We start from the raw sequence: 26,433 nt of genomic DNA, 5'->3' as shown, positions 1-26,433 counted from the left end.
AAAATCAAGGTTTGTTTTTTTGGATTTAAACAATATTTTCAAGCCATGGTTGGTCAAATCCATGAGTGTAGAATATGTGTGTGTGTGTGGGGGGGGGGGGGGACTGTTCTTTGGAATTTTTATTTGATTTTAATTCTAAATCCTCTGTCTTGCAGTTGTACAAGGGTAGAATTAATGCTACCAGCCATGTAATTCAGCATCCAATGTATGGGGCAGGGCACAAATTCCGCACTCTTCTCTTACCAGTCTCAACAACATTGGCAGAGGTTCTTGATCGTGTATCAGGCAAGTTGCATAAGCTTTCTTTTTCTTAAATTGGCCTTTCTTTGCAGCCTGTAGGAGTTTAGGCTTAGTTTATAATCCCAGAGGTACAAACCAGTTTTTGAATACACATTTTCAGTTTTGGCATCTCTGACATACTTTACTTCAGGATCAGTAAAACCTGACTTTCACAATGGAGAAAGGGGAAAAATCCAGTAGTAGGACTTTTATTTAACATATAGAAATGATTGTGATTTTAACTAATGTTCTATAATGTTTATTGTTTAATCTTGTTTACATGTGCTTTGGCCTATTTGTTTTGCTGTATATTGATTTGATGTGTTATTATTCTGTCTAATGTTATTTTCTATATATTTTATTGAATTTATCCATGTTATGAGCCATCTCAAGTCCCTTTGGGGAGGTGGGGCAGGGTATAAATAAAGTTGTTTATTGTTATTATTATTATTGTTTGGATGGGTTGCTCCTTCTACAAGCTTCAGTAGGCAAAAAGATTGACCTTTCTAGTATCTGCCCTAGGGCAAGCAGTTATCAGAAAGGTCAGTCCTTCAATTTCCTTAAATCCCTTGTTCCACTTCTGCTCATGCCTATTCTTCCACCTTTTAAAAAGACTCCTCTATCTATTATTCCATTTCTCTTGTTGATATTTATATTCCTTCCCCAAATACCTCTGTGGCATCACTTGGTTGCCTATCTCTCTCGCAGTTCTAATTAGCCAGGATGAACATAGGTCAGACAGCAGGTGTTTGGCCTGTTTTGAAAGCAAGTTATCCATATCATCATGTTAAACAAACTGAAACTTTCTCATCAAAACCAGATACGTACATGCCTTGGTTACCTCGCCAGATTCTACCTCTGTTGAGTGAACACATATTCATATAATGTTGATTTATGTGACATTATTCATACGGATTTTTCCATAAAGTTGTGTTTTATTTTCTAGATACACCAAGTATAACTGCAAAATTAATAAGTGAACAAAAAGAAGACAAAGAAAAAAAGAACTATGAAGAAAAAGAGAAAGTAAAAGCAGAAAATGGATTTCAGGACAATTACAGTGTTGTTGTTGCTTCTGGTATGTTAGCCCATATTTTGTCTTAACATGATTGAGTCTCTTTGGGATGCTATGGAGAGAAGCCATCACTAGAATGTGGCCATCATAATTTGGGGCAAACTAATGAAAATTAGATAATGAGCGTCTATTATATTTCTCCTTGCTTGATCTTAAAATTGTCAAGTCTGGTTGGGATGATGGTATAGGGAGAAGGCAGCACCACTACGTGACCAGCATAACTAGTGAATATCTTCAGAACGTTTGAAGTTATATGAAAATGTTAAAATCATTTGACTAAATCCACCATTGTGCTGGTAACCACAATTTTTCTCTCTCCTTACTGTTACATACATCCTGTGTACTCAAAACCACCTCCGAAATATTTTTTTAACCCTCAGAACGCTATTTTGGGAGCATGAGAGGATTTAACAGTAAGGAGGAATTGTGTCTGTGTATACACACACATACACATTTTGCTGATTCCACCAGTAGAAGTGCACTGAAGTGTCATCTATCCACCAATCTCTGTCCTAGTTAGAATTACCCTCACAAATATGTAATGACTAGGACTGTCAAATGTGCAAACAAAACTTCAGGCATGACTGTGTGTCATGTAGAATAACTGATGCATATGTGTTTACCTTGAGTAACTTGTTATTACGTATGTTTCTAAAATAACATATTTAATCAAGCGTAATGCTTACTTTTTTTGACTAAATTACATTTCCAAAACTGATGTGCAAATAGATTTGATGGCATGTTAGATTTGTGCACATAAATCTATCTCAGTGAAAAGGCACAGAGGAACTTCTCTGAACCTCAGAGGCTGTACAGGGAGCGGGGGTGTGGGACGGGAAGAGGCCATCCCTGGTGGTTGCGGCAACATTCCTGCTACTTAGCTACGGATCCTGCATCCTGGGCAGCCTTTGTGAGTCTGCACTGTTGGGTGCATTCCATAATGTGCACCTTCAAAATTAAGGTGTGCATTAAATTTAGCGGCACATTATGCTCGGGTAAATGTGGTATTACTCATTTTCCTTGTAGGTTTGAAGTCTCAGTCAAAAAGGGCTGTCTCGTCCACACCCCCTCGCCCACCTTCAAGACGAGGTAGAGTGATGGCGGATAAAGTAGGCAGTTCCTCTACAGGAGGAGACACTTCCAGTAAAACCATTAGTGTTCCTGTTTTTCACTTGTACCACAAATTGCTACCAGGTAATGTTTCCATCTTTTAGATTCGATTCATTTTTCAGGTGTTCTGAACTGCATAAAATACTGGTTGATAACATTCATTCATGCACTTCCCCAGTTTCTATTCATTCTATTGGAATAAACTTTGTTTATAGTGGAACGATCATATTAAGTATCTCATGAGATATTTTGTCCTCCTCCAGTCAACATTATAAAGGGGTAAAATATTATTATTGTGCTGATTCAGAAATATAGATGAATAATAGTATCAGTTTCACATTTTACTAAGCAAGTAATAATGTGCTGTTAAAAAGTTCGTCCAGACCAAAAAAAGATACCTATTTGGTAACACACATATTTTTGAAAATTATTAACCACTTGGAGTAAGGGGATCCCTAAGCATGTGTGTGCAATTTGAACTAAATATACGAAATGAAAACTTACAATGACAACAGTTCAGTACACTGAGCTATAGTTTGTATTCATAGTAATTAAGAATCATAGAGTTGGAAGACACCTCGTGGGCCATCCAGTCCAACCCCCTGCCAAGAAGCAGGAAAATTGCATTCAATGCACCCCCGACAGATGACCAGCCTCGGTTTAAAAGCCTCCAAAGAAGGAGCCTCCACCACACTGTGGAGCAGAGAGTTCCACTGCTGAACAGCTCTCAAAGTTAAGAAGTTCTTCCTAATGTCAGGGGAATCTCCCATCCTGTAGTTTGAAGCCATTGCTCTGCATCCTAATCTCCAGGGCAGCTGAAAACAAACCTGTTCCCTCCTCCCTATGATTTCTCCTTACATATTTATACATGGCTATCATGTCTCCTCTCAGCCTTCTCTTCTGCAAGCTAAACCTGCCCAGTTCTTTGAGCTGCTCTTCATAGGGCTTGTTCTCCACATCCTTGATCATTTTTGTTGTCCTTCTCTGGACACATTCCAGCCTGTCAACATCTCCCTTCAATTGTGGTGCCCAGAATTGGACACAGCATTCCAGGTGTCGTCTGACCAAGGCAGAATAGAGGGCTAGCATGACTTCCCTGGATCTAGACTCTATACTCCTATTAATGCAGGCCAAAACAACGGCTTTGTTTTTGTGTGATATGTGTGCAGCGGAACAGACAACTCTGCATCTGTATGTTTGTCCATTGTGCCCTGCCTCATGTACAGAGGAGGAATTGTTGGAGGCTACAGACAATGCCATTGCTGTTTCCCGTTTTTGGTCAAAAGATATTTAGCCGCCTGCATACCTTCTATTTTATCAGTTTTATACTAATTTATACAATGTTTTTGATACAAAATAAATGTGAAGTGTTTAATAATGTTTAATGTTTTATCAGGGGAGGGACAATTTTGATGTTTTATACTGTTTTTTTATTGATGGCATTGAATTGTTGCCAACACTGAACCATCCTGAGTTCCCTTTGTGGTTGAGAAGCATGGTATACAAATACTGCAAATAACAAAATCCCATTGACTTTTTTAGCTGCCACATGACATTGTTGGCTCATGTTTAACTTGTTGTCCACGAGCTCTCCAAGAATCCAAGACTTCATTTAGGTTTCTTAATGTATACACAAACCCTTGTTTAGAGCTGCTTGTAACTTTGCTAATGTTCTTTAGGTCAGCCACTCCCACCTGAGATGACACTTGCCCAGCTTCTCACTCTACTGTATGACCGCAAACTTCCTCAAGGATACCGATCCATAGACCTGGCAGTTAAGCTTGGCTCCAAAGTGATCTCGGACCCAAGTCTGTCAAAAACAGACTCATTCAAACGCCTCCATACTGAAAAAGGTATATGTTGAAAGGAGATAATGAAGACAAGAGTAGTGCAAGATGTGAAGCAAGTGAGGCAATTTGTATTTTAGAATAACTGTGCCCAAATGGGTTGCCGGATAAGCAAATATGTGGATATAACCTAAAATGTAGAACTATACTTGATCTCTGAACATTTTCAACTGCACTCATACAATTTTTCAGTAACATTGTAACAGTTTCCCAAGGAACTGATGTTAGTCTATTGCATTGAAAACAATACCCGTGGTACTTTAAAGGCTATCAGATTTTTTTATAATCCGTGATATCAAATCTCCTACTTCTGTGCACATATACATGCCAGTGTATTGATATTTGAGACCACACGTTAATGACCACACATAAAAACAGCACAATACTGAGACAGAGAAGGCTGGAGTTGTATCCACAAGTATTGTGAAATAATATATTGATTGATTTTGAGTGTGCAAAATGTTCTAACAGTAAAACAGTTGACTTTTTTAAAACCTGCTTAAATACAGATGTGCTTTATTTTTATGTTCCATAAAAGGCAACATTTACACGTTTATTTTAGTCCCCTTGTCCTGAATCAGAGCCTATTTTACATGGACAGAGTCAATCAAATTCTTTGTTGACTATATCTATTGTGAGCAAACTACTGTGTATATTTTGCAGTGATAGAGAAAGTACTGTTTATCTTAAAAGGTGGGCTATGCGCCCCATTTGCATTTTTTCGCACATTAGCTTTTTTATTTCACCCCACTGCAGCAGTGTTTCAAATGGGCTGATTATTCCAGGCTAATAATATATTTAAATAAACCCTAAATAAATTGTACTAAACATCATTTCTCTGAAGACCTTGACCCCTTTTTGTGTCTGTATATATACAGAGCATACAGATTTATTGGGGCCTTGCACTGAAGACGAAGCAGTTACACCGGGTGAGGAGTGCATGGACACAGTATTGGACGAATCCTTCCTAGAAGTATGCCCAATTCAATCTCCATTGCAAGTTTTTGCTGGAATGGGTGGGTTGGCCCTCATCGCAGAAAGACTTCCTATGCTTTACCCAGATGTAATTCAACAAGTAAGTACCAAAAAAATCAATTTAGCTGATTTGATTACCAGCTAATATGATTTGAAGTAAATTAATTAGATCTATTTAAGTCTGGTTTGATTGTGCCCAATGATCTAAATCAGGGGAGGGCAAACTTTTGAAGTCAAAGGCTAGTTCATGGTCCTTCAATTATTTATTATTTATTACGGTTGCTTATACCCCGCCCTTCTCACCCGGGGGGACTCAGGGCGGCTTACACAAACAAGGCACAATTCGATGCCTGTATTACAAAAACATAACATCAATAACAACAATAATTATAACACTGATAACAATTAACGTAAACAATCAATATTATCGGCAGGAATAGCCTTAAACCCGTAAAAACAATTAAAACAATACAAACAATACAAACCTCATTGCTGGTCAGCGTTTAACCGACTCATAGTTAGGTTCTACTTTCCACACATTGTTGGTCCTATCATTCTGGTTCCATGTCTAATTGTCAGGGTGCCCAAAGGCCTGCTCCCAGAGCCACGTCTTTACCTTCCTCCTGAAGGCAAGGAGGGAAGTTGAAGCCCTGATTTCCCCCGGGAGTGAGTTCCACAGATGGGGGGCCACCACTGAGAAGGCCCTGCTCCTCGTCCCCACCAGCCTCACTTGTGATAGTGCTGGGGTCGTGAGCAGGGCCTCCCCAGATGATCTCAGATTCCGAGATGGGACATAGAGGGAGATACGTTCGGACAGATACGCTGGACTGGAGCCGTAAAGGGTTTTGTAGGTCAAAACCAGCACCTTGAATTGTGCTCGGAACTGAATCGGCAGCCAGTGGAGCTGACATAACGGGGGTGGTGTGTTCCCTGTATGTCGCTCCAGTAAGCAGTCTAGCTGCCGCTCGTTGGACCAGTTGGAGTTTCCGAACAGTCTTCAAGGGCAACCCCACATAGAGTGCGTTGCAGTAGTCTATACGGGATGTGACAAGAGCGTGGACCTGTTGGAGGGCCACACTACAATTTAAAAAAGCATTCCTTTTGTAGTGCAAAGGAACCCATAAAAATACAATTTTTGTCAGTGCTGATTGTGTTTAACTGCAGGCCAAGGTCTTTGTTGTTATTGTTATTGTTATTATTATTATTATTATTATTATTATTATTATTTTACTGACACAAAAGTACAGTATGTCACAGCAAACAAGATCTATATGCTGGATTTTGTATCAAAAAATCACAAGTCAAACACTTCCCAAGCGTCTAGGACTGTGTGATGTATTTTCGAATGATGCACGCAGATCCAAGTAAGGTGGCCCTTTGCGGTTCACAGATCATGATTTTTTCCATGTTTATTGTTTCCAAATGCTGGCTGAGATCTTTTGGCGCCGCACCCAATGTGCCGATGACCACTGGGACCACCTGTACTGGTTTATGCCAGGGCCTTTGCAGTTTGATTTTGAGGTCTTGATAGCAGCTGAGTTTTTCCTGTGGTTTTTTCTCAATGTGGCTGTCACCTGGTATGGCGACATCAATAATCTAGACTTTTTATTTATTTATTTATTTATTTATTTATTTATTTATTATGTTTATTTATACCCTGTGTTTTCTCTCCACAAAGGAAACTCAAGGCAGTTTACGTTAAAAGCATTTCAATACAATTTAAAATCTACAAATATACAAACAAAACAGAATTAAATATCAATGGTATTTTTAAAAATCATAGTTAAAATCCATTAAAACCGATTAAAAATATAGTCAAAGCTAAAACCACAGCATCCCCTGACTTGACCTTAAAACCCTTCTTCTTTAAAAGGCTGCCTGAATAAAAAAGGTTTTAGCCTGCTGCTAGAAAGACAACAGGAAGGGCCATTTTGGCTTCCCTGGACAGGGAGTTTCAGAGTCAAGGGGCAACCACTGAAAAGACCCTCTCTCTCATTACCACCAACTGAGCTTACAATATTTGGTGTGCTCTGTTGTTCTAGGATTATTATTCCTACAAAGTAGGTAGCTTAGTACATCTTCAAACTTCTCTAACCACAGTAAGTTTGTTTCCGTGGAAACAGAGAAATCCTTGGAAAAATGTGTCCCGTCCCCCTTTGCTGTGTGAAATGATGTTACAGAGTTCAGCCAGGAGGACATTGCCATCTTGTCCCCTGTGACATCAGCGCCCCTCCCCCAACACCAACGGCCACTCTGGGGCCAGAATAAAGAAGGGGAGCCAGGAGGACATTGCCATCTTGTCCCCTGTGACATCAGTGCCCCTCCCCCAACACCAACGGCCACTCTGGGGCCAGAATTGTTTTTATGCTATGTCTTACATTTTGTTGTTCCTATGTTGTACACCGCTGTGAGTCGCCCCTGGGCTGAGAACAGCGGTATATAAGCAAAGTAAATAAATAAATAAATAAATAAATAAATGCAGAGTACAAAGTTCACATTAGAGAGAGCTATGTTGATTTATCTTAAAACTCTAACAGGTGGTTATTGAGAAGTCCTTATTACTTGTATATTACCTTCTTGTTTTAAGTCGAAGACTAGTTGCACAATACTAAAAACACTAAGTGGGATACAAATTGCAAAATCTCTATTGGTATTGTTCATTCATGTTATCAATTTATCACACATGTTGGAAGTGAATAGTCTGGGAACTCCTTAGTGATTTTAATTGCAACAGAAAAGTGTTCTAAATGGCAATGTTGGAGGACAGTATTAAGCATCTTCTGTTTTTTTCCCTGAAGGTGAGTGCTCCAGTGGTTACATCCACCACCCAAGAGAAGCAGAAGGACAGTGATCAGTTTGAATGGGTTACCATTGAACAATCGGGAGAACTGGTTTATGAAGCCCCAGAAACAATTGCTGCAGAACCACCACCAATCAAATCAACAGTCCAAACTATGTCTCCCATACCTGCTCATTCTTTGGCTGCTTTTGGATTATTTCTTCGCCTCCCAGGCTATGCTGAGGTGCTGCTTAAAGAGAGGAAACCTGCCCAGTGTCTACTTAGATTGGTTCTGGGAGTTACAGATGATGGTGAAGGAAGTATGTACTAAAACTACTAAGTATACTTGGGAATTGCTCTTGACTGCATGAATTTGCAAGTATTTGAAATTAGGCAGAACTGGCTTTTGTGGAATTCCAGATATCTTCTGGTTTTAGAACCAAAGTATATGAAAGTCACAGCTAGTCCTTAAGGACAGAGCTTCTGTTTCTTCCTTCATTGCATAGAATGAAGAACTAATAGAATTACGTCTATTTATTGATGTTTAAATTAGAACATTGGTTGGTTTGAAAGCCTCTGATGGCATCTTAAGAGCAAGAATGGTTTCAGTTTCATTAGTTTTGAGGACATTGCCATCCTTTCTTTTTAAATATCCTTGCAAAGATTAAATTTCTACACATTGGCCTAATTTTTCATCTGAGGGTTCTTTCTGTACTCATCTGGATCAATCCAAGTTTAGACAGGCTGTCATAAATAATAAGAAAGGGAAGAATAATCTTAACTGGCACCTTCATCTTCTGCTTTTGCTTCCCTCTCCCTGGGTTTTGTTGCAGCTTTTCTTATTTATGCACAGGGTGGGAGACAATGTGAGCTAAGGTTACCTGAATGTTACTGTGTAGATACTCCTTTTAATCTGTGTGGGAAAGCATAATATAATCAAAAAAATTCCCCACTTCTTGACCACTGTCATTCTGCTTACTTCTAACCTCCTTCCTTCATACAGTATGAGAATACTTCTGTTTCACATAATACAAACTGTCTCAATAATTTTCACATTCTAGATCCAATACGCAGGATTTTTTTGCCTCCTGATTGGTGTTATATGCGTATAAAGATAATGAGCAATACTTTACTTCCTTTATAGACCCATACTGTCTGTGTATTTCCACATACTCATGTGTATTTGTGACTTTTGGGTTGTTGTAAGTTTTTCGGGCTGTATGGTCATGTTCCAGAAGCATTCTCTCCAGACATTTCACCTGCATCTATGGCAGGCATCTTCAGAGGTTGTGAGGTCTGTTGGAAACTAGAAAAAATGGGTTTATATATCTGAGGAATGTCCTGAGGGGAGGGGGCATTTTGTGGCCTCTGCAGTCCCCTGGGAGTCAAACATAATTTTACTTCCAATTACTGAAAGTGATCTTTAGGGGATGTGGTTGGAATTTCTATCAACAAAGAATGGCAAGGTTATTAAAAATAGCAATCAACTAAAATTAGCTGCTGAACAAACCAAAGGCTAGGAAAGAAAGAAAAAAGTGTTTTACCGAGTAATGAAAGTCTACCAGAAGCACTGTAACCTGGCTTTATCTTGGCAGAGAGTTCCAAAGCCAGAGTACAATTGTGGTCATGGTAAAAGTGCTTAATTGCTTCCACCTCCTATTTTATATGGAGGCTATTAATCTTAATTGGATGTAAAATGAACTGAGTGGTGACTGCAACTATGTCGGCACTCATGCAAAGGGAAGGACAAAATATATGCATCTGAGTTCAGAAAGCTTGTACACATCTCAATTTATTAAACAGAAATAGATTATCCAGCCTTAGAAATCCAGGATGACAAATAATTTAGCATTTAATGCAGCATCTACCTAACACTATTTCATGGGAAAGCATTCCTCAATTGACAAACCTGTGACAAAGAAGTTCCTTTTGACAGCAGCCCAGCCTCCTCTTTTTCTGTTTTTCATCTAGCTGGAAGTCTTTTGGAGCATTGCCATTGGGAAGATAGTGAAGTAGGAATGGAGAAAGACAGACTTTCGGTGTTCTGTTGCAGCAGCATGTCTGCAGTGTAATAAAACTTAACCTAAGAAAAAGTGAAATTTTACACTATATAATTCTAGTGTAGTTGTGTGTGCTTATATACAAGCAGCGTAAACAGCTGCCTCCAGAATCACTTTGCATGTGTGAAAAGGAAAAAAAAATGAAAGCAAATTACCCTGCTTCACCAACTACCCTAGCATGTAAAAAAAAGGCATGGATCCATAGATTTTGCCACTAAATCTATATTATTTCTATCTTCGGTACCAAAGTTTCTCTAAAGAAGTAACACCTAGGAACACATATACTACAAAGGTACATCTGTATTTTATTTCTCTGCAGCCTCTGCAGTAAGTTTTAATTTTGTTGCTTTTTCTATAGACATAAGTGCTCCTTTAAAAAAAACCAACAAAATATATGGAATATATTTGAAGATGAATGAAGAATACTAATGTATTGTGACAACATGTTTACAACATTTATTTTCTCTCTAGGTCACATTCTACAATCTTCTTCAGCTAATGTACTTCCAACCCTTCCATTTCATGTGCTACGCACCTTGTTCAGTGCCACACCTTTGACTACTGATGATGGAGTACTGCTTAGGCGAATGGCACTAGAAATTGGTGCAATACATCTTATCCTTGCCTGTTTATCTGCTCTTAGCCACCATGCTCCAAGAGTTCCCAATTCTAGTCTGAACCAGACCGAGGTCAGTTTACTCTCAGAGTAATTAATTCAGAATTATGACTATAAAGTGTAATGGCATTTTTAAAACAAGCCAACATTCCCTTTTCACTTTCATAATGCTTTCCTTATTGGGTTTTCAAAACTAGGACAATGAACAAACACTTATTTTCATTGAGAGAGAATCTTCTGAGACAATATTTAGTTTTGCAATAACTAGAGAGTGCTTTAGATAAGGATCATTATGATTCTACCATGGATTATATAGGTACTACATTCTCCATCAGTACTAGATGCTCTTATTTTTTTTGAATGTCTCATAGGTCCTCACTGAAACGTGTCTTTGTTTTGTAATGTTTTTAGACATACAAGGTTACCTCTATGGACTTCAAAACATTGCCTGTTATTTGAAATAGCACTGCTTTTGTTTAATGGCCAGAAGAGTCACACAGGATAGAAAAGATGATATAGCAATCACTTTCTACACTAGAAGATTATTTGCCAAATGAAGCTGTCAACAGGAAGCTTTCTCAGCAGGTTCCTTGAACCTTATCGCCATTCTCATTGTATCCCTTGTCACTATGTACAATATTTAAGTCCTGTACCATGTCCAGAAATAGCTGTCCCAAATTCCTTAACTCTCTCTAATGAACACTCTTTGTCCATTTCAAAGGGAGAAATCTATATGGCTGCATTTTTTGTTGGTGAAGCTTACATCGTCATTGATAGCAAGCTCAGTGGCCTGGAACTTGTTGAACAGATGCCAGCTTCAGCTTGGCTCAAAAAAAAAAACCTGTGCTTAATCTGAAGAACTTTGTCCTGAGGAGTAACACTTCATGCTTTCTGCATAACATGGATTTTCACGACTTAAGAATCAATATCAGAACTTGTACCATATATAGTCATGTACAAGTCGATGCCATGTACAATAACTAGAGAAGTCAAGGGCAGGTTTTGAGATCAAAACTGTGGATTTTGATATGACCCATGGATAAATTGAGGGAAAACACCAGTGCTACATCAGAGGGCCAGGTACCCCTGGCCACTAACACCACTCCTCATTCAGGCATTTATACTCCCCAAAAGCAATGCCTCACTTGAGAGAGTACATGGAGTCAGTACTTCTTTAGGTTCTCTTCAGTTTTGGGGGATTGGGGTTTTTTACTCACATTTTGAGTCTTATGCATGAGTGTACAGGGCTCGTGAAGGATAATACATTCCCATTAATAATTATTTGTTAAACATTTTACATGTCAACACCACTTGTAATCTTGTTAGGAACATGTTGGTAATACAGCAGCCAGAGTTCTGCTGTTGCCTTGTGCTTTCTTCACAGCTGCTATGTGGTGTCACAGGAGGGCAGACAAAATCTGCCATTTTGGACAGCTTATTGCTATGACCTTACTTCATGGCCACTGAACTTAGAACTTTTTTCTTGCTGTGTAAATTAACCTTCATGCAGAAATAAAAAAAATGGCGACAACGCTCCCCCCTATAAGCCTTACAATTTAATATTACATCAAAACCATAACAAATCATAGAATTGGAAGAGGTCACATGGGCTATCTGGTCCCAGCCCCCTGCCATGCAGGAAAAGCACAAAGTACCCCTGACAGAAATGCTTTGGTCTTTTTAATATGAAAGAACATTGTTACCCCCTGCCCACCCACCCCCCTAATAACTCTACAGGTAAAGCTATTGTGATATTATCCATTGGAAGAGCCTTAAAAATAAAGGGCTGGTGTGAAATCCAGGTTATGCCATATAAGACCTCCTCTAGTCCATGGATATAGCCACTGTACTAGGACACAGTCAGGACAGGGAACCCTAAACGGTTTCTAGCATTCCTTATCTGAGGATTTTAATTTCAACACAGGTGCATCTGACTTAATGTTGGGTTTTCTGGTCCTTAACCTTCATGGTGAATTAGGATTATATTCTTAATGAATAACATGTTAGTCTTACACCTAATCAGATAATATGTATAGTCTAACACAAGTTCACAGAAAGTCAGAATTAGAAGGGGCTGCAAAGGCCATGTAGCCAACTGTATGCCATGCAGATATGTACAATTAAAGCTTTTCTCATAGATGTCAGTCCAAGCTCTGTTTATATCTGGCTTGAAAGCAGCCATATAGAAAGGATCTTAAGGGTCTTGCTTGATCCTAAAAATCATTTTATTAATTTTGTTCCAGCTCTCCAATCTATCAAATGCATTTCAAGTTCTGATCCTGTCATCTGAAGTATTTGCTGCCTCCTCCCCACAATTTGGTGACATTTGCAAATCTGACAGGCATGCCCTTTATTCCATTATTGAAGCCATTTGTAAAAAAAATTAAACCACACCAGGATAAGAAAAAAACTGAAAAACCCCACAAGTCACTTCTCTTCAGGAAGAAGATCGCTCTGGGTTCAGTCAGTCAGCCATTTACTAAATCACATAAGAGTAACACTGTCTAGCCCACAGTTCACCAGCTTGTCTGCAAAAATATCATGGGAGATCTTGTCAAAAGTTTTCACTAAAATCAAGATATACTACACCCATAACACTCCCTTGATCTACCAGTGTTATAATTGTTTGAGAAAGAAGAGATGAGGTTATTTAACAAGCTTAATGGTCAGTAGTTGTTCAGGTCTTCTCTTTCAAAGATGAGGACAACAGTTGCTTTCACCCAGTCTGCTGGGGCCTCTTCTGTCCTCTAAGTAAATACTATACAATACAAATACTGTATTATACAAGCTAATTGTTTCTTTAAAAACTTTAGCATCTCCACATTATTGGTGGAACAACGTTCTTTTATTCTTTGTAATCCCCTAGGTGCTTCAGAAAACCGCTCTGAAGGACTGTGGGCTTCCAGGTACCTTTGTTGGGTACTTGCACAGCATAGGAGAGTACCTTCACATTTGACCTCTGTAAATACCTCCATGACACAGATGGTTTTAATGCAGTATTTCTATATTTTTCATATCTTTTCGTAATGCAGACTCTCAATGCACTCTCCATGCCTTATCTAATTCACGTAATGTAAATTAAAGTCCCTCTTGCAATATTGTTTTACTTCCTCATATGTATGATCTGGAATCAGAATGAAGAATATGCTTTTGGCAGGCTTTTCTTCTGTTTCTGATCCCAGGCCATGACATCTAATGGGCCCCAAATAGTAGGGTAATTTATTTTCTTTTTACCAGGCACAGGTGTCAAGCACACATAACAGTGCATCACCGGAAGAACAGCAGCTTTACTGGGCTAAAGGCACTGGATTTGGGACAGGTTCTACTGCTTCTGGGTGGGATGTGGAACAAGCTTTAACAAAACAAAGACTGGAAGAAGAACATGTCACTTGCCTCTTGCAGGTAACACAAATATATAGATTGCTAAGATTTTTACTATCTATACATTTCCTGTGTTTTGTTAGGTGTACTGTCTACAAAGTTTTGGCATAGGATATAAGAAAAGCATGACCTCATGTAAAGGCAATCCCCACGTTACAAACAAGATAAATTCTTGTGGTGTTTGTTATCCTGTCTGTGGCCCTGTTCAGAAGATTTCACTTGCTGTCCCTGTGATAACAGGATTTTGAAAAATGTGGGTTGTTGTGGAAACAAGGATTAATGGGTGATAAAGCTTCAGTGGAGACACATTTTTCCCATGAAAGCTCTTTCAGGATTGAATTTCCTTCCGATGGGTAGATAATAATAACTTTATAATAACTTAGATAATAATAACTTTATAATAACTTTGTTTTTATACCCTGCTTCCATCTCCCCGAAGGGACTTGGGGAGGCTTACACATGGGACAAGTGTCCACGGTACAAAAGGCAAAAACATAAAAGAAAAACAATCAATTAAAAACAAAATACGAGTAAAATAAAACATAAGCATCAGATAAAACACAATTAAATAAAACATAGGGGTATAAAAACAGCAGCCTTAAAACTCAATCACACAATACAAAACAAAAAACAAATAGCCTGAAATACTAAAATGGGCATTATCAGACTATAAAAGGACCAGGTATGGGATAGTGCAAAACAGCGTAGTATAAGGCCAGGGATTGGAGGAAGTGCAGAGAACAGAGTACTATCTGGCGGGCTAGGGATTGGGTATTTATAAGTAGGGACTAGTCATTTTCAAATACTTATTAGAACATCCATGTTTTCCGATCTTTACAAAAGGAGGACAGTGTAAGGGCTTGCCTAATCTTCCTGAGGAGGGTGTTCCAAAGTCAAGGGGCCATCACCGAGAAGGCCCTCTCCCTTGTTGCTACCAGCTGTGCTTGTGACAGTGGTGGGAGAGGAGGACCTCCCCGCTCTGGTTCATAGGAGGAGATTTGGTCACGAAGATAGGTTGGGCCCGAACGGTTAAGGGCTTTGTAGGTCATAACCTGCACCTTGAATTGGGATCAGAAACTTTTTGGCAGCCAGTGGATGTCTCTCAGTTCCTGTTATCTCACTCCTGTTTGTAACTATGAATCGTTTTGTAAGTCGGATGTTTGTAACTCAGGGACTTCCTGTATTTGATAAGGTTGTTCCTGATCTCATCGCCTGTTGAAATGAATAGCATTTTCTCATTGTTAGTGTTGTTTTTGGAGAGTTGTGGAGAATTATAATTTGTTTATTTTGAAACTGAAGTTTTAAATTAGAAAGTTAACTAAAAAGGAATATGTTGCTCATATACTGCTAAGGTCATTATAAAAAGCAATACAATCAGTTCTAAAGACCTGTTATCTTTAAAGAACAATAATAAACAAAATAAAGAACAAGTCACCAAAACAAAACATAATACTGTAAACTGTGGCCGTTTAGTTGTGCTTTAATACATTTCCCCATTTATGAAGTTTTAATCCTTAGCTTGCTGGCTTTGGGGATGTGGTGGTGGTTTATTATTCTTTTATTCAGAAGCTCACTATACTATATAGTGAACCATTTTGAAATTATTATTTATTATTATTTACTACATTTATATACTGCTTTTCTCTCCCCCCCCCCCCCCAGGGAACTCAAAGCAGTTTCCAATATTACAAAGGCAAAATTCAATACCGTACATACATGTGAAAACTAAAAGATTATTTGCAAGACAATAACATGAATTAGCCTAACTGAATTAAAACATAAATATAAAATAACATAAACATAAAATAACATAAAAAATTAAACATCGAATTTTGCCTTTGTAATATTGGAAACTGCTTTGAGTTCCCGGGGGGGGGGGGGGGGGTGAAAAGCAGTATATAAATGTAGTAAATAATAAATAATAATAATTTCAAAATGACATAATGACATTTATATTAAAACCCACCAATAAACAACACGATTTTAAAACAGTTATTAAAATCACGCCATCCAAAATTAAGTCCGTAGTCATTCCATTGGTCCATTCACTATTCCTTATTATGTTTTTGCACTACGTTGCTGTCCGAAAGCGTAGTCACATAACCACGTTTTTCTTTCTTCCTGAATGTCAGGAGAGAGGGGGCTTCTCTAATTTCACTAGGGAGGGAGTTCCAATATTTTTCAGTGCAAGTTTGAAAAATATTTTGCATCACTAGAGATTTTGTGGGAGGAGGAAGAATCAAATTTCCACCTTTCCGGATATAATATGATTCCACTCTAATGTATTGATGTTCTTGCTTCATTCAGCTCCTGATATTATTATTATTATTATTATTATTATTATTATTATATAATTTATTTTATCATAATTCAAAACATTTTTTACATCATTTGTTATACAGTAGGCACCTAATATTTAATACAGTATGCAGTACATTATTTTTCTTTTAGCATCTACTGTTACTTTCACACATGCATATTTTCTGTTCCTCACCACCGAGATTCCCTTCCCCTCAAGCCATTCCTTTATGTATCCTCTGTCCAAAATTTCATTTCCTCTTGTGGAGGTAATGTTCCGTCTTTCTTTTTAAATCCTCTTTCAATACATTTTCTCCATACCTCATCAAAATCATTTTGTTTCCATATCCCTCTTTTAACTTTTAATTTGCATGTCAGCTTATCATTTATTGCCAATTTCCATGCTTCCTTATACCAATCTTCTATTTGTATTTCCCTTTTCCAATTCCTTACCATAAGCAGTCTTGTTATTGTTAATAAATTTTCCTCTTTTTTCAACAGTTTATTATGATATAATAATAATAAAGCAATGCTAGGACTTCTTTCGATTTTGATATCCATTATATCCTCTATCTCTTTAAATACCTTTCCCCCAAAATTACGTACATATTTACATTGCCACCACATATGTATATACCACTTCTTGGCAGCGTCTCCAACAATTTTTTGAATAGTTTTTGTTTATATTTGCTAATTTATTTATTTATTTATTTATTTATTTATTATTCAAGCTTATATGCCGCCACTCCCCTGGGGCTCAGAGCGGCTTACAAGAACAGTTAAAATCGAACACAATTTAAAAACAATTTAAAACAATTTAAAAACAGCAATATCAAAGATCAAAGGCCTGTCGAAACAGATATGTCTTACATGCCCTGTGGAAAGCTGATAAGTCCCGCAAGGCACGTACTTCGGGTGGCAGAGTATTCCAGAGGTGTTAGATACCATTTTCATGATTTTTTTAAACTCATATTGATAAAATTTTCAAATGTCTCTGTTTCAAAAACTGTGATCATTCCATTTCATTTATTTCTATCCCTAAATCTTCCCAAATCTCCTTGAGTTCGTTATTCTGCATTTTTCATGTATTTCATTTAATAGTTCCAGATATGATGATGATGATGATGATGATAATAATTATGATGATGATAGAAAAAAGTAGTTTATCTGGAGTTTGTCTTATCAACACTTCACTGTGATAGTTGTCTAATTTTAAAAAAAACAGACTGTAAGGTTTCAATGAATGAGATATTTTAAATCTGGCAATCTCTAGAATTGTCTTCTAGAGATGCTAAAAAATAAAATCACAAATGGTTTAAATAAAAATCTTTTACTTGCATAATTATGAGAAAACGTTAAATTTCATATTAATTTATCAAAATATGTCTTAGAATCATCATTTGAGCCTGTAATTTTTCTTCTTCTGTTTTTTTAATTATTAAATTTCCCAATTATATACAAAATTGCAATACAGTAACAAATCACATTCTAAAATTTTGCATTATCCTATCCACTCTCCCTCCCCTCTCTAAGTCAGTCCTCTGTCATTTTTCTGTCCACATTCTGCTTAACTTAATCTAACTTGTTTTCTCATAATATTTTAAAACTTTCAGGTTTTGGCAAGCTATATAAATCCTGCAGGCAGCACATCCAATGGAGATGTCCAGTCCACTCCTGAAAGCAGAGGACAAAACAGCAGTGCCCTTCCATCAGTTCTCTTAGAGCTACTTAGTCAGTCATGTCTTATTCCAGCAATGTCATCCTATCTCCGCAATGATTCAGGTAGTATGCTTCTCTTTGTTTTTAAAACAGCATGTTCTAATCCAATTTATAAATAGCACACTTTTGTAAAATTAATTCAAATAATGTTTCATTTGATCTTTCAATAAACTGTGCAAGACATGAATAGATTGAATTGAAATAAATTGAACTAAACAAAAATATGATATAGCTGCTGGGCTTTTGGGTGTTGACAATGAATATTTTCTGGGTTGAATTTTACAACAGTTTCATTGGTGTAGGTGATGTGATGGCAGTAGGAGCAAATGTTGGCATGGGCAAATAGATACAGTAATTGTCAACAGAAAATGAAGGCTGCCACCTCTCTGTAACCTATTTCTCCATTGCCTTGTTTCTGAGAAGGTCATTAGATCCATGATGTTCTGGTAAGGCTGGCCTGCAAAATTGCCTTTCCTATGGCACAGGTAATTTTGCAACTATTTTTCCCAGAACACCCAGAACACCTCAGAGGACCAAAAAGCCAGGCAGTGGATAAATAGGCAGAATCAGCACACTTCCCCAACAGTAATGAACAGTGGTGGCTTTGGCTGCTTTTTCCTGTCACTAGGTAGGAAAGGTAAAAATGCAACTCCTAGAATAATACACATGAAGCTATGGAATCTCAGGCCTCTATTTCTTGATTCTGCTCCCATGTAAAATGTGTGCTCTATTTATTTGCTTTATAAACACTATAACATAATTTGTGCTTCTCAGTTTGTGTAGTAAGAAGTACCACAAAACATCCAGAGTGTACAGTATTAGCTGTATGAGGAATTACAGGATTCCTGTGTTAACTGCAACTACTACCATTTTTCCCCCTTAGAATCATAGAGTTGGAAGAGACCTCATGGACCATATAGTCCAACCCCCTGCCAAGAAGCAGGAGACAGTTGTTTCTTGACAGTTATTTCTTGTTGAAAATGTGAACATATTGTATGAATACATGCAGTTCTCTACAAATTAATTCCTGAGTATAGGTAGAGTAACCCATAGTAGTATGTAAAATTGTGTGCCATTGAAGTGCTTGTTCAGCCATAAGTCTGGATGTCAACTATGTTTGTGCATGAGTTGATTCATTCTATATTAGATTATCTAAATATCCTTCTAGGCCAGTGGTTCTCAACCTGTGGGTCCCCAGATGTTTTGGCCTTCAACTCCCAGAAATCCTAACAGCTGGTAAACTGGCTGGGATTTCTGGGAGTCCAAAACACCTGGGAACCCCAGGTTGAGAAGCAGGAGTGACAAATTAACTTGGCACTTACTGATCTCATTACTTCTGTCTGACTACCAATACAAAGTAAAGTTAACTTTAGGCTGTTCCTAAAGCCTTGTTCAGATCTTGATAGCCTTTCAGACTGTTTAAATTCAATATGACAAACTCAAATATTCAGTCTGGATGCCCTTACTAAATTAGTTCATTGGAAATATTAGTTGTCTCTTAATTCTGTCTTAGAGATTGTTATATCACGTTTTTTCGCACATTCTTTACCCCAATGATTTCTCATGATTTGCACTATTCTCTTCTAAGCTGAAATATCAGTAAGAAGACTTTGGCAAAAAAAATTTCTCGTCATGTTCTCAGTTGTTTTTTAAAATTGCTTCTTTCATGTTTTATGACCTTCTCAACTGGCACTGCTGTACCCAGTATACTTCTTTTGTGATACTTCCAGTACTCAAGTTTTTTGACATAATCTTTGGATGCCATGAATTTACCCTTTCATCTTGCTCTTCCTGATACAAAAATACATGCTATACTACATAATCTGAAAATTTTGGTAAACTCTGCATTGCAGAGTGACAAATTGTTTTATTGCTGATACTGGGGCTAAAAGTAAGAATAGTTTCCTACATCATAAAAAAGGATGACTGGTCAAAATGTTTCAGCAAACATTATAACAATATGCTCATGATAAAGTGGAGCAACCCGTTCTTGCATAAGGTAACGAAAATGATTGGAACCTTCTAGAGACCACTTGAAAGCTTCTTCCAAAATCCATCCATGGCTGATGCTGTATTTTTCCACTTTCCATTGTAGTGGCCATTTTACATGTAGTTTTCTATTTTGCTCTTTTCTGTATTCTGCCCCTCAGACGTGCTGAATGCAGATATGATTCAGCACTCAAACAAGTTGCTCAGACCCTTTCAAATAGACATATTTCCACTGGCAAAGAACTGCAGTTTCATTTCAATGGATGGATGCAGAAACGTGGAGAACTATGACACCTTAGCAGTAAATTGGCTAGAGGGATGTCTGCCTGCATTTCTGCTTGTTAAAATTCTTCCAGATTTCCTTCTCAAAGCATAACAGGAAAGAACTCATGTAGTGTACTGCTGCTACAATTACACAAGCCAACAAAATCAAACTTTTTATAATCATTGGAATTTTTTTGCTGATTTTAAATATGTCATTTTTTCCATCACATTAACTTTTAAAAATGTAACGAATGGGTACATTATAACGGACTACTGTAAAATCTGCACATTTCACATCATGTTAGTGTAACACAAGCCAACCAGATCTGTATTTATTTTTTCTCTTTCATGTGTAGTTTTTATGATGAGACTAATTGAATAATTAATGCATTTAAACACTGATATCAATAGAATTTAATTAACCACAAGGCAACAAGTATTTTTCATCAGATATAATTTTAGGTCATTGTTATAGTTTTTTGTGCTGAATTCAGATCTGTGCTTATTTTTTGTCTATCGTGTAGTTTTTGCGTTGAGGCTAATCAAATAATTAATGCATTTATGCACTGATATCAATTAGATTCTATTGATATCAGTACGTAAATGCAGTAATTATTTGATTAGCCTCATCGCAAAAACGACAAGTGATGGACAAAAAATAAACACAGATCTGAATTCGGTGCAAAAAACTCTGTAAGAATGGCCTAAATTGTATCTGGTGAAAAATACTTGTTGGCTTGTGTTATCAGTGGATCCACCATTGAAATTACTGAAAAGACCAGATCTACTGACACCAATGTGGTTGGATTTGACTTTATGGGTGTTGAGAGGAAGACCTCAAGGTTACAGTTATTTGATGGCAGTAGTTGATACCATTATAAGTTACAGTTACAGTATTTGATGAAAGCAGTTGATAGCATTATCCATGAGGATGTCAACTCAGAATATCTATAATATGATTTGGGAAGTTTTTGATGACTGGTGTAGATAAAAAAGATAAGTGGATGTTAAACATGTCCTGCAATTTCTGCTCAATTGTTTGAGTAAGGACTTGAGATTGCACACTTTAAAACATCAAGTATCATTTTATTTATAATTTTAAAATGTGGGAAGGGAACACTACCTGTACATCCTGATATAAAGAGTTTTTTAAGGATCACAACAATTCAGTTGTCCATATATTTCCATCATGGAATTTAAGTTTGGTCTTGAATAGACATATTTGCTTCTTTTGAATCATTGAAAGAAACCTATTTGATGCCATTTTTTAAAGTTGCTTTTTGGTTGCAGGTACTTAGGCAAGGCAAGTATCAGAATTATAAACAATATTGACTATCTTTCAGGGATGATGGTACTGAGCTCTGCCTTGGGGAACCTAAAGATAGTGTATGTATGGTTATCTAACACTAACCTCCTAGTATTTTGTATTAACATTAGACTGTGAGATAGCTTTAGCATTTTGACCTGTGGCAAAGGCTTTGTGTGTGTACACAGTGTAGCTTTCATGGCTGAGTTTAGAATTTGAAGCAAGGTGCTTCTAGTCCAATTCCAACAACAATAGCTTCTGGTTCTTGAGGAAGTATGGGCAGCAAAAGAAGAAAGAGCTAACTGGAAGAATAGGACACCTGTGTTACAGCATTCTGATAGCTAGAGATTTTGGTAACCAGAGAGCAAAATCTAATCAAGGTGCAGTGTTCAGCCTATCTTTTAGATAAAAAAAATGGAAAGAGAATGACGTGAAACAGAGGGTTAAGGTATATCAATGGTTTCTGCCTTACTATACTCACCTAGACACATCTGTTTGTGTTTTAGGTGCACAATTCCCCAAGTCTTCAAAAAGTCCCCTATTTTCAGTTTGGAAGTTCTCCTTCCTCCCTCTCCCATTTATTTATTTATTTATTTATTTGCTTTATTTTTATACCGCATTTTTCAGCCTAAATCGGCGACTCAATGCGGTTTACAATACAATTTATATAACAATCACAATTCCTCACTTCATAATTAAATGTCTTTCTTTCTGGAAATATTTTTATAGACACCAGTATAGTTACCAACGTGTATCAGGTTATAATTAAATGTGGGAAAACATATATGACAAACTCATCACACTCTTTTAATTATTTGTTTGATAATTAGTTAATAACATCAGAGCTAATTGAACTCACATTCTGTACAAAGCCATTATTGCAGAAACCTCTAATTATATACAATCCAAAACAAACCAATGCAGCTATTTTTCACTAAAAGCTAATTGCTGTTTTTGGTCTGTAGATGGCATCAATTTGCTTCAGTCATAATTTTTCAAATCTTATCCAGTTAAGAAATTGTCCCAACTTAAGGCTTAATCAGGTACTAAACGAATGTGTGTATATGCCTTCAGGTTGCCTGTCAACATATGGTGACCCTGTGAGTTTCATAGGGTTTTTTTAGACAAGCAAAACTCAAGAGGTAGCATTATCAGTTTTACCTCCAACCTACAGCACCAGGGATTTATTGACAGTCTCTCATCCAAATGCTAATCAGAGCTGATTTTGCTTAGCTTCCAAAATCAGATGAGATCTAGTACCTTTAAGATTTTTAAGCCTCCTGAATTCTTAAAGTTGATCTGTAAATTCCTGGTACATTATTTTCTGCAGTTCTGACTTCCTCCATTTTTGTAAATTGCTTCTTAGGCAACAAAAATACTTATACCAGTACAGCTACAGACACACTGAGCCTGTGTTTCTTAGGTGATGTATTTCACTGATTTTGAATACTTGGAATGTTAGCCTCCTCAGCTGGATAATCCTTGTTTGTGCAGAAAGGAAGATAGGAAGGACATTAGTGTCATATGTAATGGATATAACTTGGGGGGGGGGGGGGAGAGGGGATAGTGAATGTAACTAACGCTTGAATTGAAACTTCATTGAAAGTTGTGGAAGAAGACCCGTGCATTTGGTGTTCCTTTTCATAAATGAAAGTGGTTACTTTGGGTTTGGTGGTTCATGCATAGGCTTTGCTTGCCTGGGTAAGAAAATGCCATCATAACAGTATCATTCATGCCACTGGTGCTTAGGCTGGAAAATTGAAATAAACATCTGTGGAAATATTATTTATACATTGTAAACTCTCTCCCCCCCCCCCCTATATATATATACACACACATATACATACACACACAAAGAGAGAGGGGGGTTCTGAAGAATTGTCCCATAAAATATTTAAAATGTAGCTTCTTTTGCTCAGTTTTGATTCCAAACCTTAAAGGAGTTCAGGGCTCTGTTATTATGGAAACATAACTTCCTCCCACATTTGATGTACCATGCCTTGAGGTAATAGCCCGATGCTATGTTATAAGTACTCCAACCATCAAGGAGCTGGCTAAAACGTACATGGAAGCATCATGAGCAACCCCTCCTGTCTCTCATTAATAGGATGGTTTTGTGTACTTATACTCTACTTGACAGAGAAGAGCCTTCTATTGAAGAGCTGTCCAGTTTAAGTTTAGCTTAAAAATAAGCACCATAAAGTGAGATCAGGGACTTGAGGTTAGCCATCACCAACATTTAACACCTGAGTAACAGATCAAGTAAGCCTTCCCCAATACATGTATTTCTTTTTAAAATGAGTTGTTGTTGCGATATTTTTATCAGCATGTCTTGACTGGTAAGGAGCCAGTACTGGTTTGAGCATTGAACTATGATATGACTCTAGAGTCCAGGGTTCAAATCCCCACTCAGCTGTGGAAACCCATTGAATGACATTGGGCAGATCACTCTCTGTCTCAGGAAAGCAATGGCAAATCCCATCTAAATAAATCTTGCCATAAATTGCCATATGTCAAAAATGGCTTGAAGGCACACAACAGTAAATAAACTGGTACGTTCAAAGCATATACAAATCTGTGTTGTGTACCTTGTCTCTGTTTAGCACCCCTCCCATTAAATTTCTTTCATGGATGGCCATCATATTAAATGGTGAAAACACTGGTCTTCTCCAAAGATGTGATAGTCTACACTATTATTATTGATTGATTGATTTACAGCATTTATATTCTGCCCTTCTCACCCCAAAGGGTAACCAAGGGAAATCACATACATGTCAAATATTCAATGCCGTTAAACAGACATGACAGGCAACAAATAGAAGTATTATGTTGGCTTCTGTGTCCTGGAGGTTGTCCTTGATTCCAGCCATGGGAGTGCTGTTGCTCTATCCTCTATGATGAAGAGCCTTGATCACAGACTTCCTTTGATTGCTGGCATTTTTCTGGTATTTCTTTTATGGTGCCGTAAAATACCTCCCTACTTAAGCGGTGCCTCATTTCTCTACTCACAGTTCACAGCTGTTTTTTTAAATGCTTAGATGGACAATAGGCTGGTGCTCACCCCGGCCTGGGCTTCGAACTGCCAACCTTTCGATTAGTAAGATGTACTGCTCCTGGTGATTCACCAGTTGTGCTAAAGCTGGGCTGTTCCAAAGCTAGGCCAGCAGTGTTCTTGTGGAGTTTGGGTAAAATTCTCTACTTGTACTGTACATGTCTTACCTTAAGTAGAATTTTTATGCTTTGTTTTTGAATATTTGCATAGCCATTTGGAAGACTTACTTCATAAAAAAATAGAAAATAATAGAAATAGAATTCATATTTATACTATTCAAAGGTTTAAAAAAGTTACCTCTTGTCCTTTTGTCTAAGAGAGAAACAGATGCAAATCTATTTGCGAGAGAAGCAGGTACATAAAAGAAAAAGATTACAAATTTCTGGAGAAACTTGCTCCCAGGTTCTTTTTTCGAAGTTTGAATACCTTTAATTCATAGCAATTTATTGCTAGCTTTTATGGTTAATAGCTTTACATTGGAATCCTGAGACATTTCCATAGGAAAGATAGTAGCTTCATAAACAGTCGTTTCAAAAAGGAGAGTAGGTGACATGATTTCTCTTTGACACTCTCATTTACCTGGAGCCCCCCAAATTCTATTGAGACTCATAGCCCTCATCTTAGCAGCTATCCTGTAGCTGGCCCGATGCTAACAGGATCTTCATTATAACCCCATTTTGTGTTTTTGATTTTAAAGTCTGTCTGAAATACTCAGATGAAAAACCACCTTAATTAGCATTTGATGGCCTGGCTATTGTTTGGTGTGGCTTGTTAGTGACTGGAGCAATCTTTTGTTGAGAGGTGATTAGATGTCCCAGATTGTTTCCTCTCTGTTGTTTTGCTATTGTAATTTTAGAGTTTTTTAAATACTGGTAGCCAGATTTTGTTCATTTTCATGGTTTTCCCCTTTCTGTTGAAAGTGTCCACATGCTTGTGGATGCTAATCAATGTGATCAGTTGAAACATTCACACCTAGCTCCAGCAGACAAGAGTCCTTTGTCCCACCCTGGTCATTCCACAGATATATAAACCCTTTTTCCTCGTTCCAACAGACCTCACTACCTCTGAGGATGCTTGCCATAGGTGCAGGTGAAACGTCAGGAGAGAATGCCTCTACAACATGGCCATATAGCCCGAAAAAACCTACAACCACCCAGCTTTTCATCTTCTGAACCATGGTTTTTAGGCACACACAAGTGTGCCCGCACATTCACACAGACATGGGTATTTCTCTTTCTGTCTTTTAGTGTGATCATTCTAGTCTTGGCTCTTTGTTTCAGATTCTACTAATTTCTTAATGTTTTTTTTTCTGTATGTAGCTTCTTCCTTCCTATTGCCAAATCTGGACCTTGCTTTTCCATACCAGGGAAACAAAGCTCCTTCCTGCTATTATCTTTTTTAGATCTCTCAGCCCTTGGCTAGTTTCCAAAATATTACTTTAGATATTTGCAACAAATATGCTTTAGACTTCAAAATAAAAATTGGTTTTGAATATGAAAAGACTAGATTTGGCCCATTAATGTTTAGACCCCCGTTTCTCATCTGTACAATGACCTATCTCACTCTTTCAAGTTGTGTAGGATAATAAAATATACATGTTAGTTGAGGACAATTGCCATTATACTTCAATATGCTGTAGTTTAAGACTACCTCTGATTGCTTACTCTAAGACAAATACTGATT

General features: G+C 37.5%; 1 protein-coding gene across 6 annotated transcripts in view; it reads left to right on the top strand.

The window, feature by feature from the left end:
* Positions 1-26,433, top strand: part of BIRC6 (baculoviral IAP repeat containing 6) — a 183,971-nt gene that overhangs the window by 114,475 nt on the left and 43,063 nt on the right. For all 6 annotated transcript variants that reach the window (XM_060753997.2, XM_060753996.2, XM_060753998.2 and 3 more), the window contains 9 exons: positions 156-285; positions 1,226-1,357; positions 2,381-2,548; positions 4,144-4,317; positions 5,190-5,386; positions 8,085-8,385; positions 10,597-10,814; positions 13,979-14,143; positions 18,034-18,202. In XM_060753997.2, coding sequence (XP_060609980.2) covers positions 156-285; positions 1,226-1,357; positions 2,381-2,548; positions 4,144-4,317; positions 5,190-5,386; positions 8,085-8,385; positions 10,597-10,814; positions 13,979-14,143; positions 18,034-18,202 — 1,654 coding nt within the window. The remainder of the gene's footprint in view (positions 1-155; positions 286-1,225; positions 1,358-2,380; positions 2,549-4,143; positions 4,318-5,189; positions 5,387-8,084; positions 8,386-10,596; positions 10,815-13,978; positions 14,144-18,033; positions 18,203-26,433) is intronic.

This window comes from Anolis sagrei, chromosome 1 (genome assembly GCF_037176765.1).
Source record: "Anolis sagrei isolate rAnoSag1 chromosome 1, rAnoSag1.mat, whole genome shotgun sequence".
In the NCBI taxonomy this organism is placed as follows: domain Eukaryota; kingdom Metazoa; phylum Chordata; class Lepidosauria; order Squamata; family Dactyloidae; genus Anolis; species Anolis sagrei.
The sequence above is the reverse complement of the archived record's forward strand: the minus strand, read 5'-3'. Positions and strand labels throughout refer to the sequence as shown.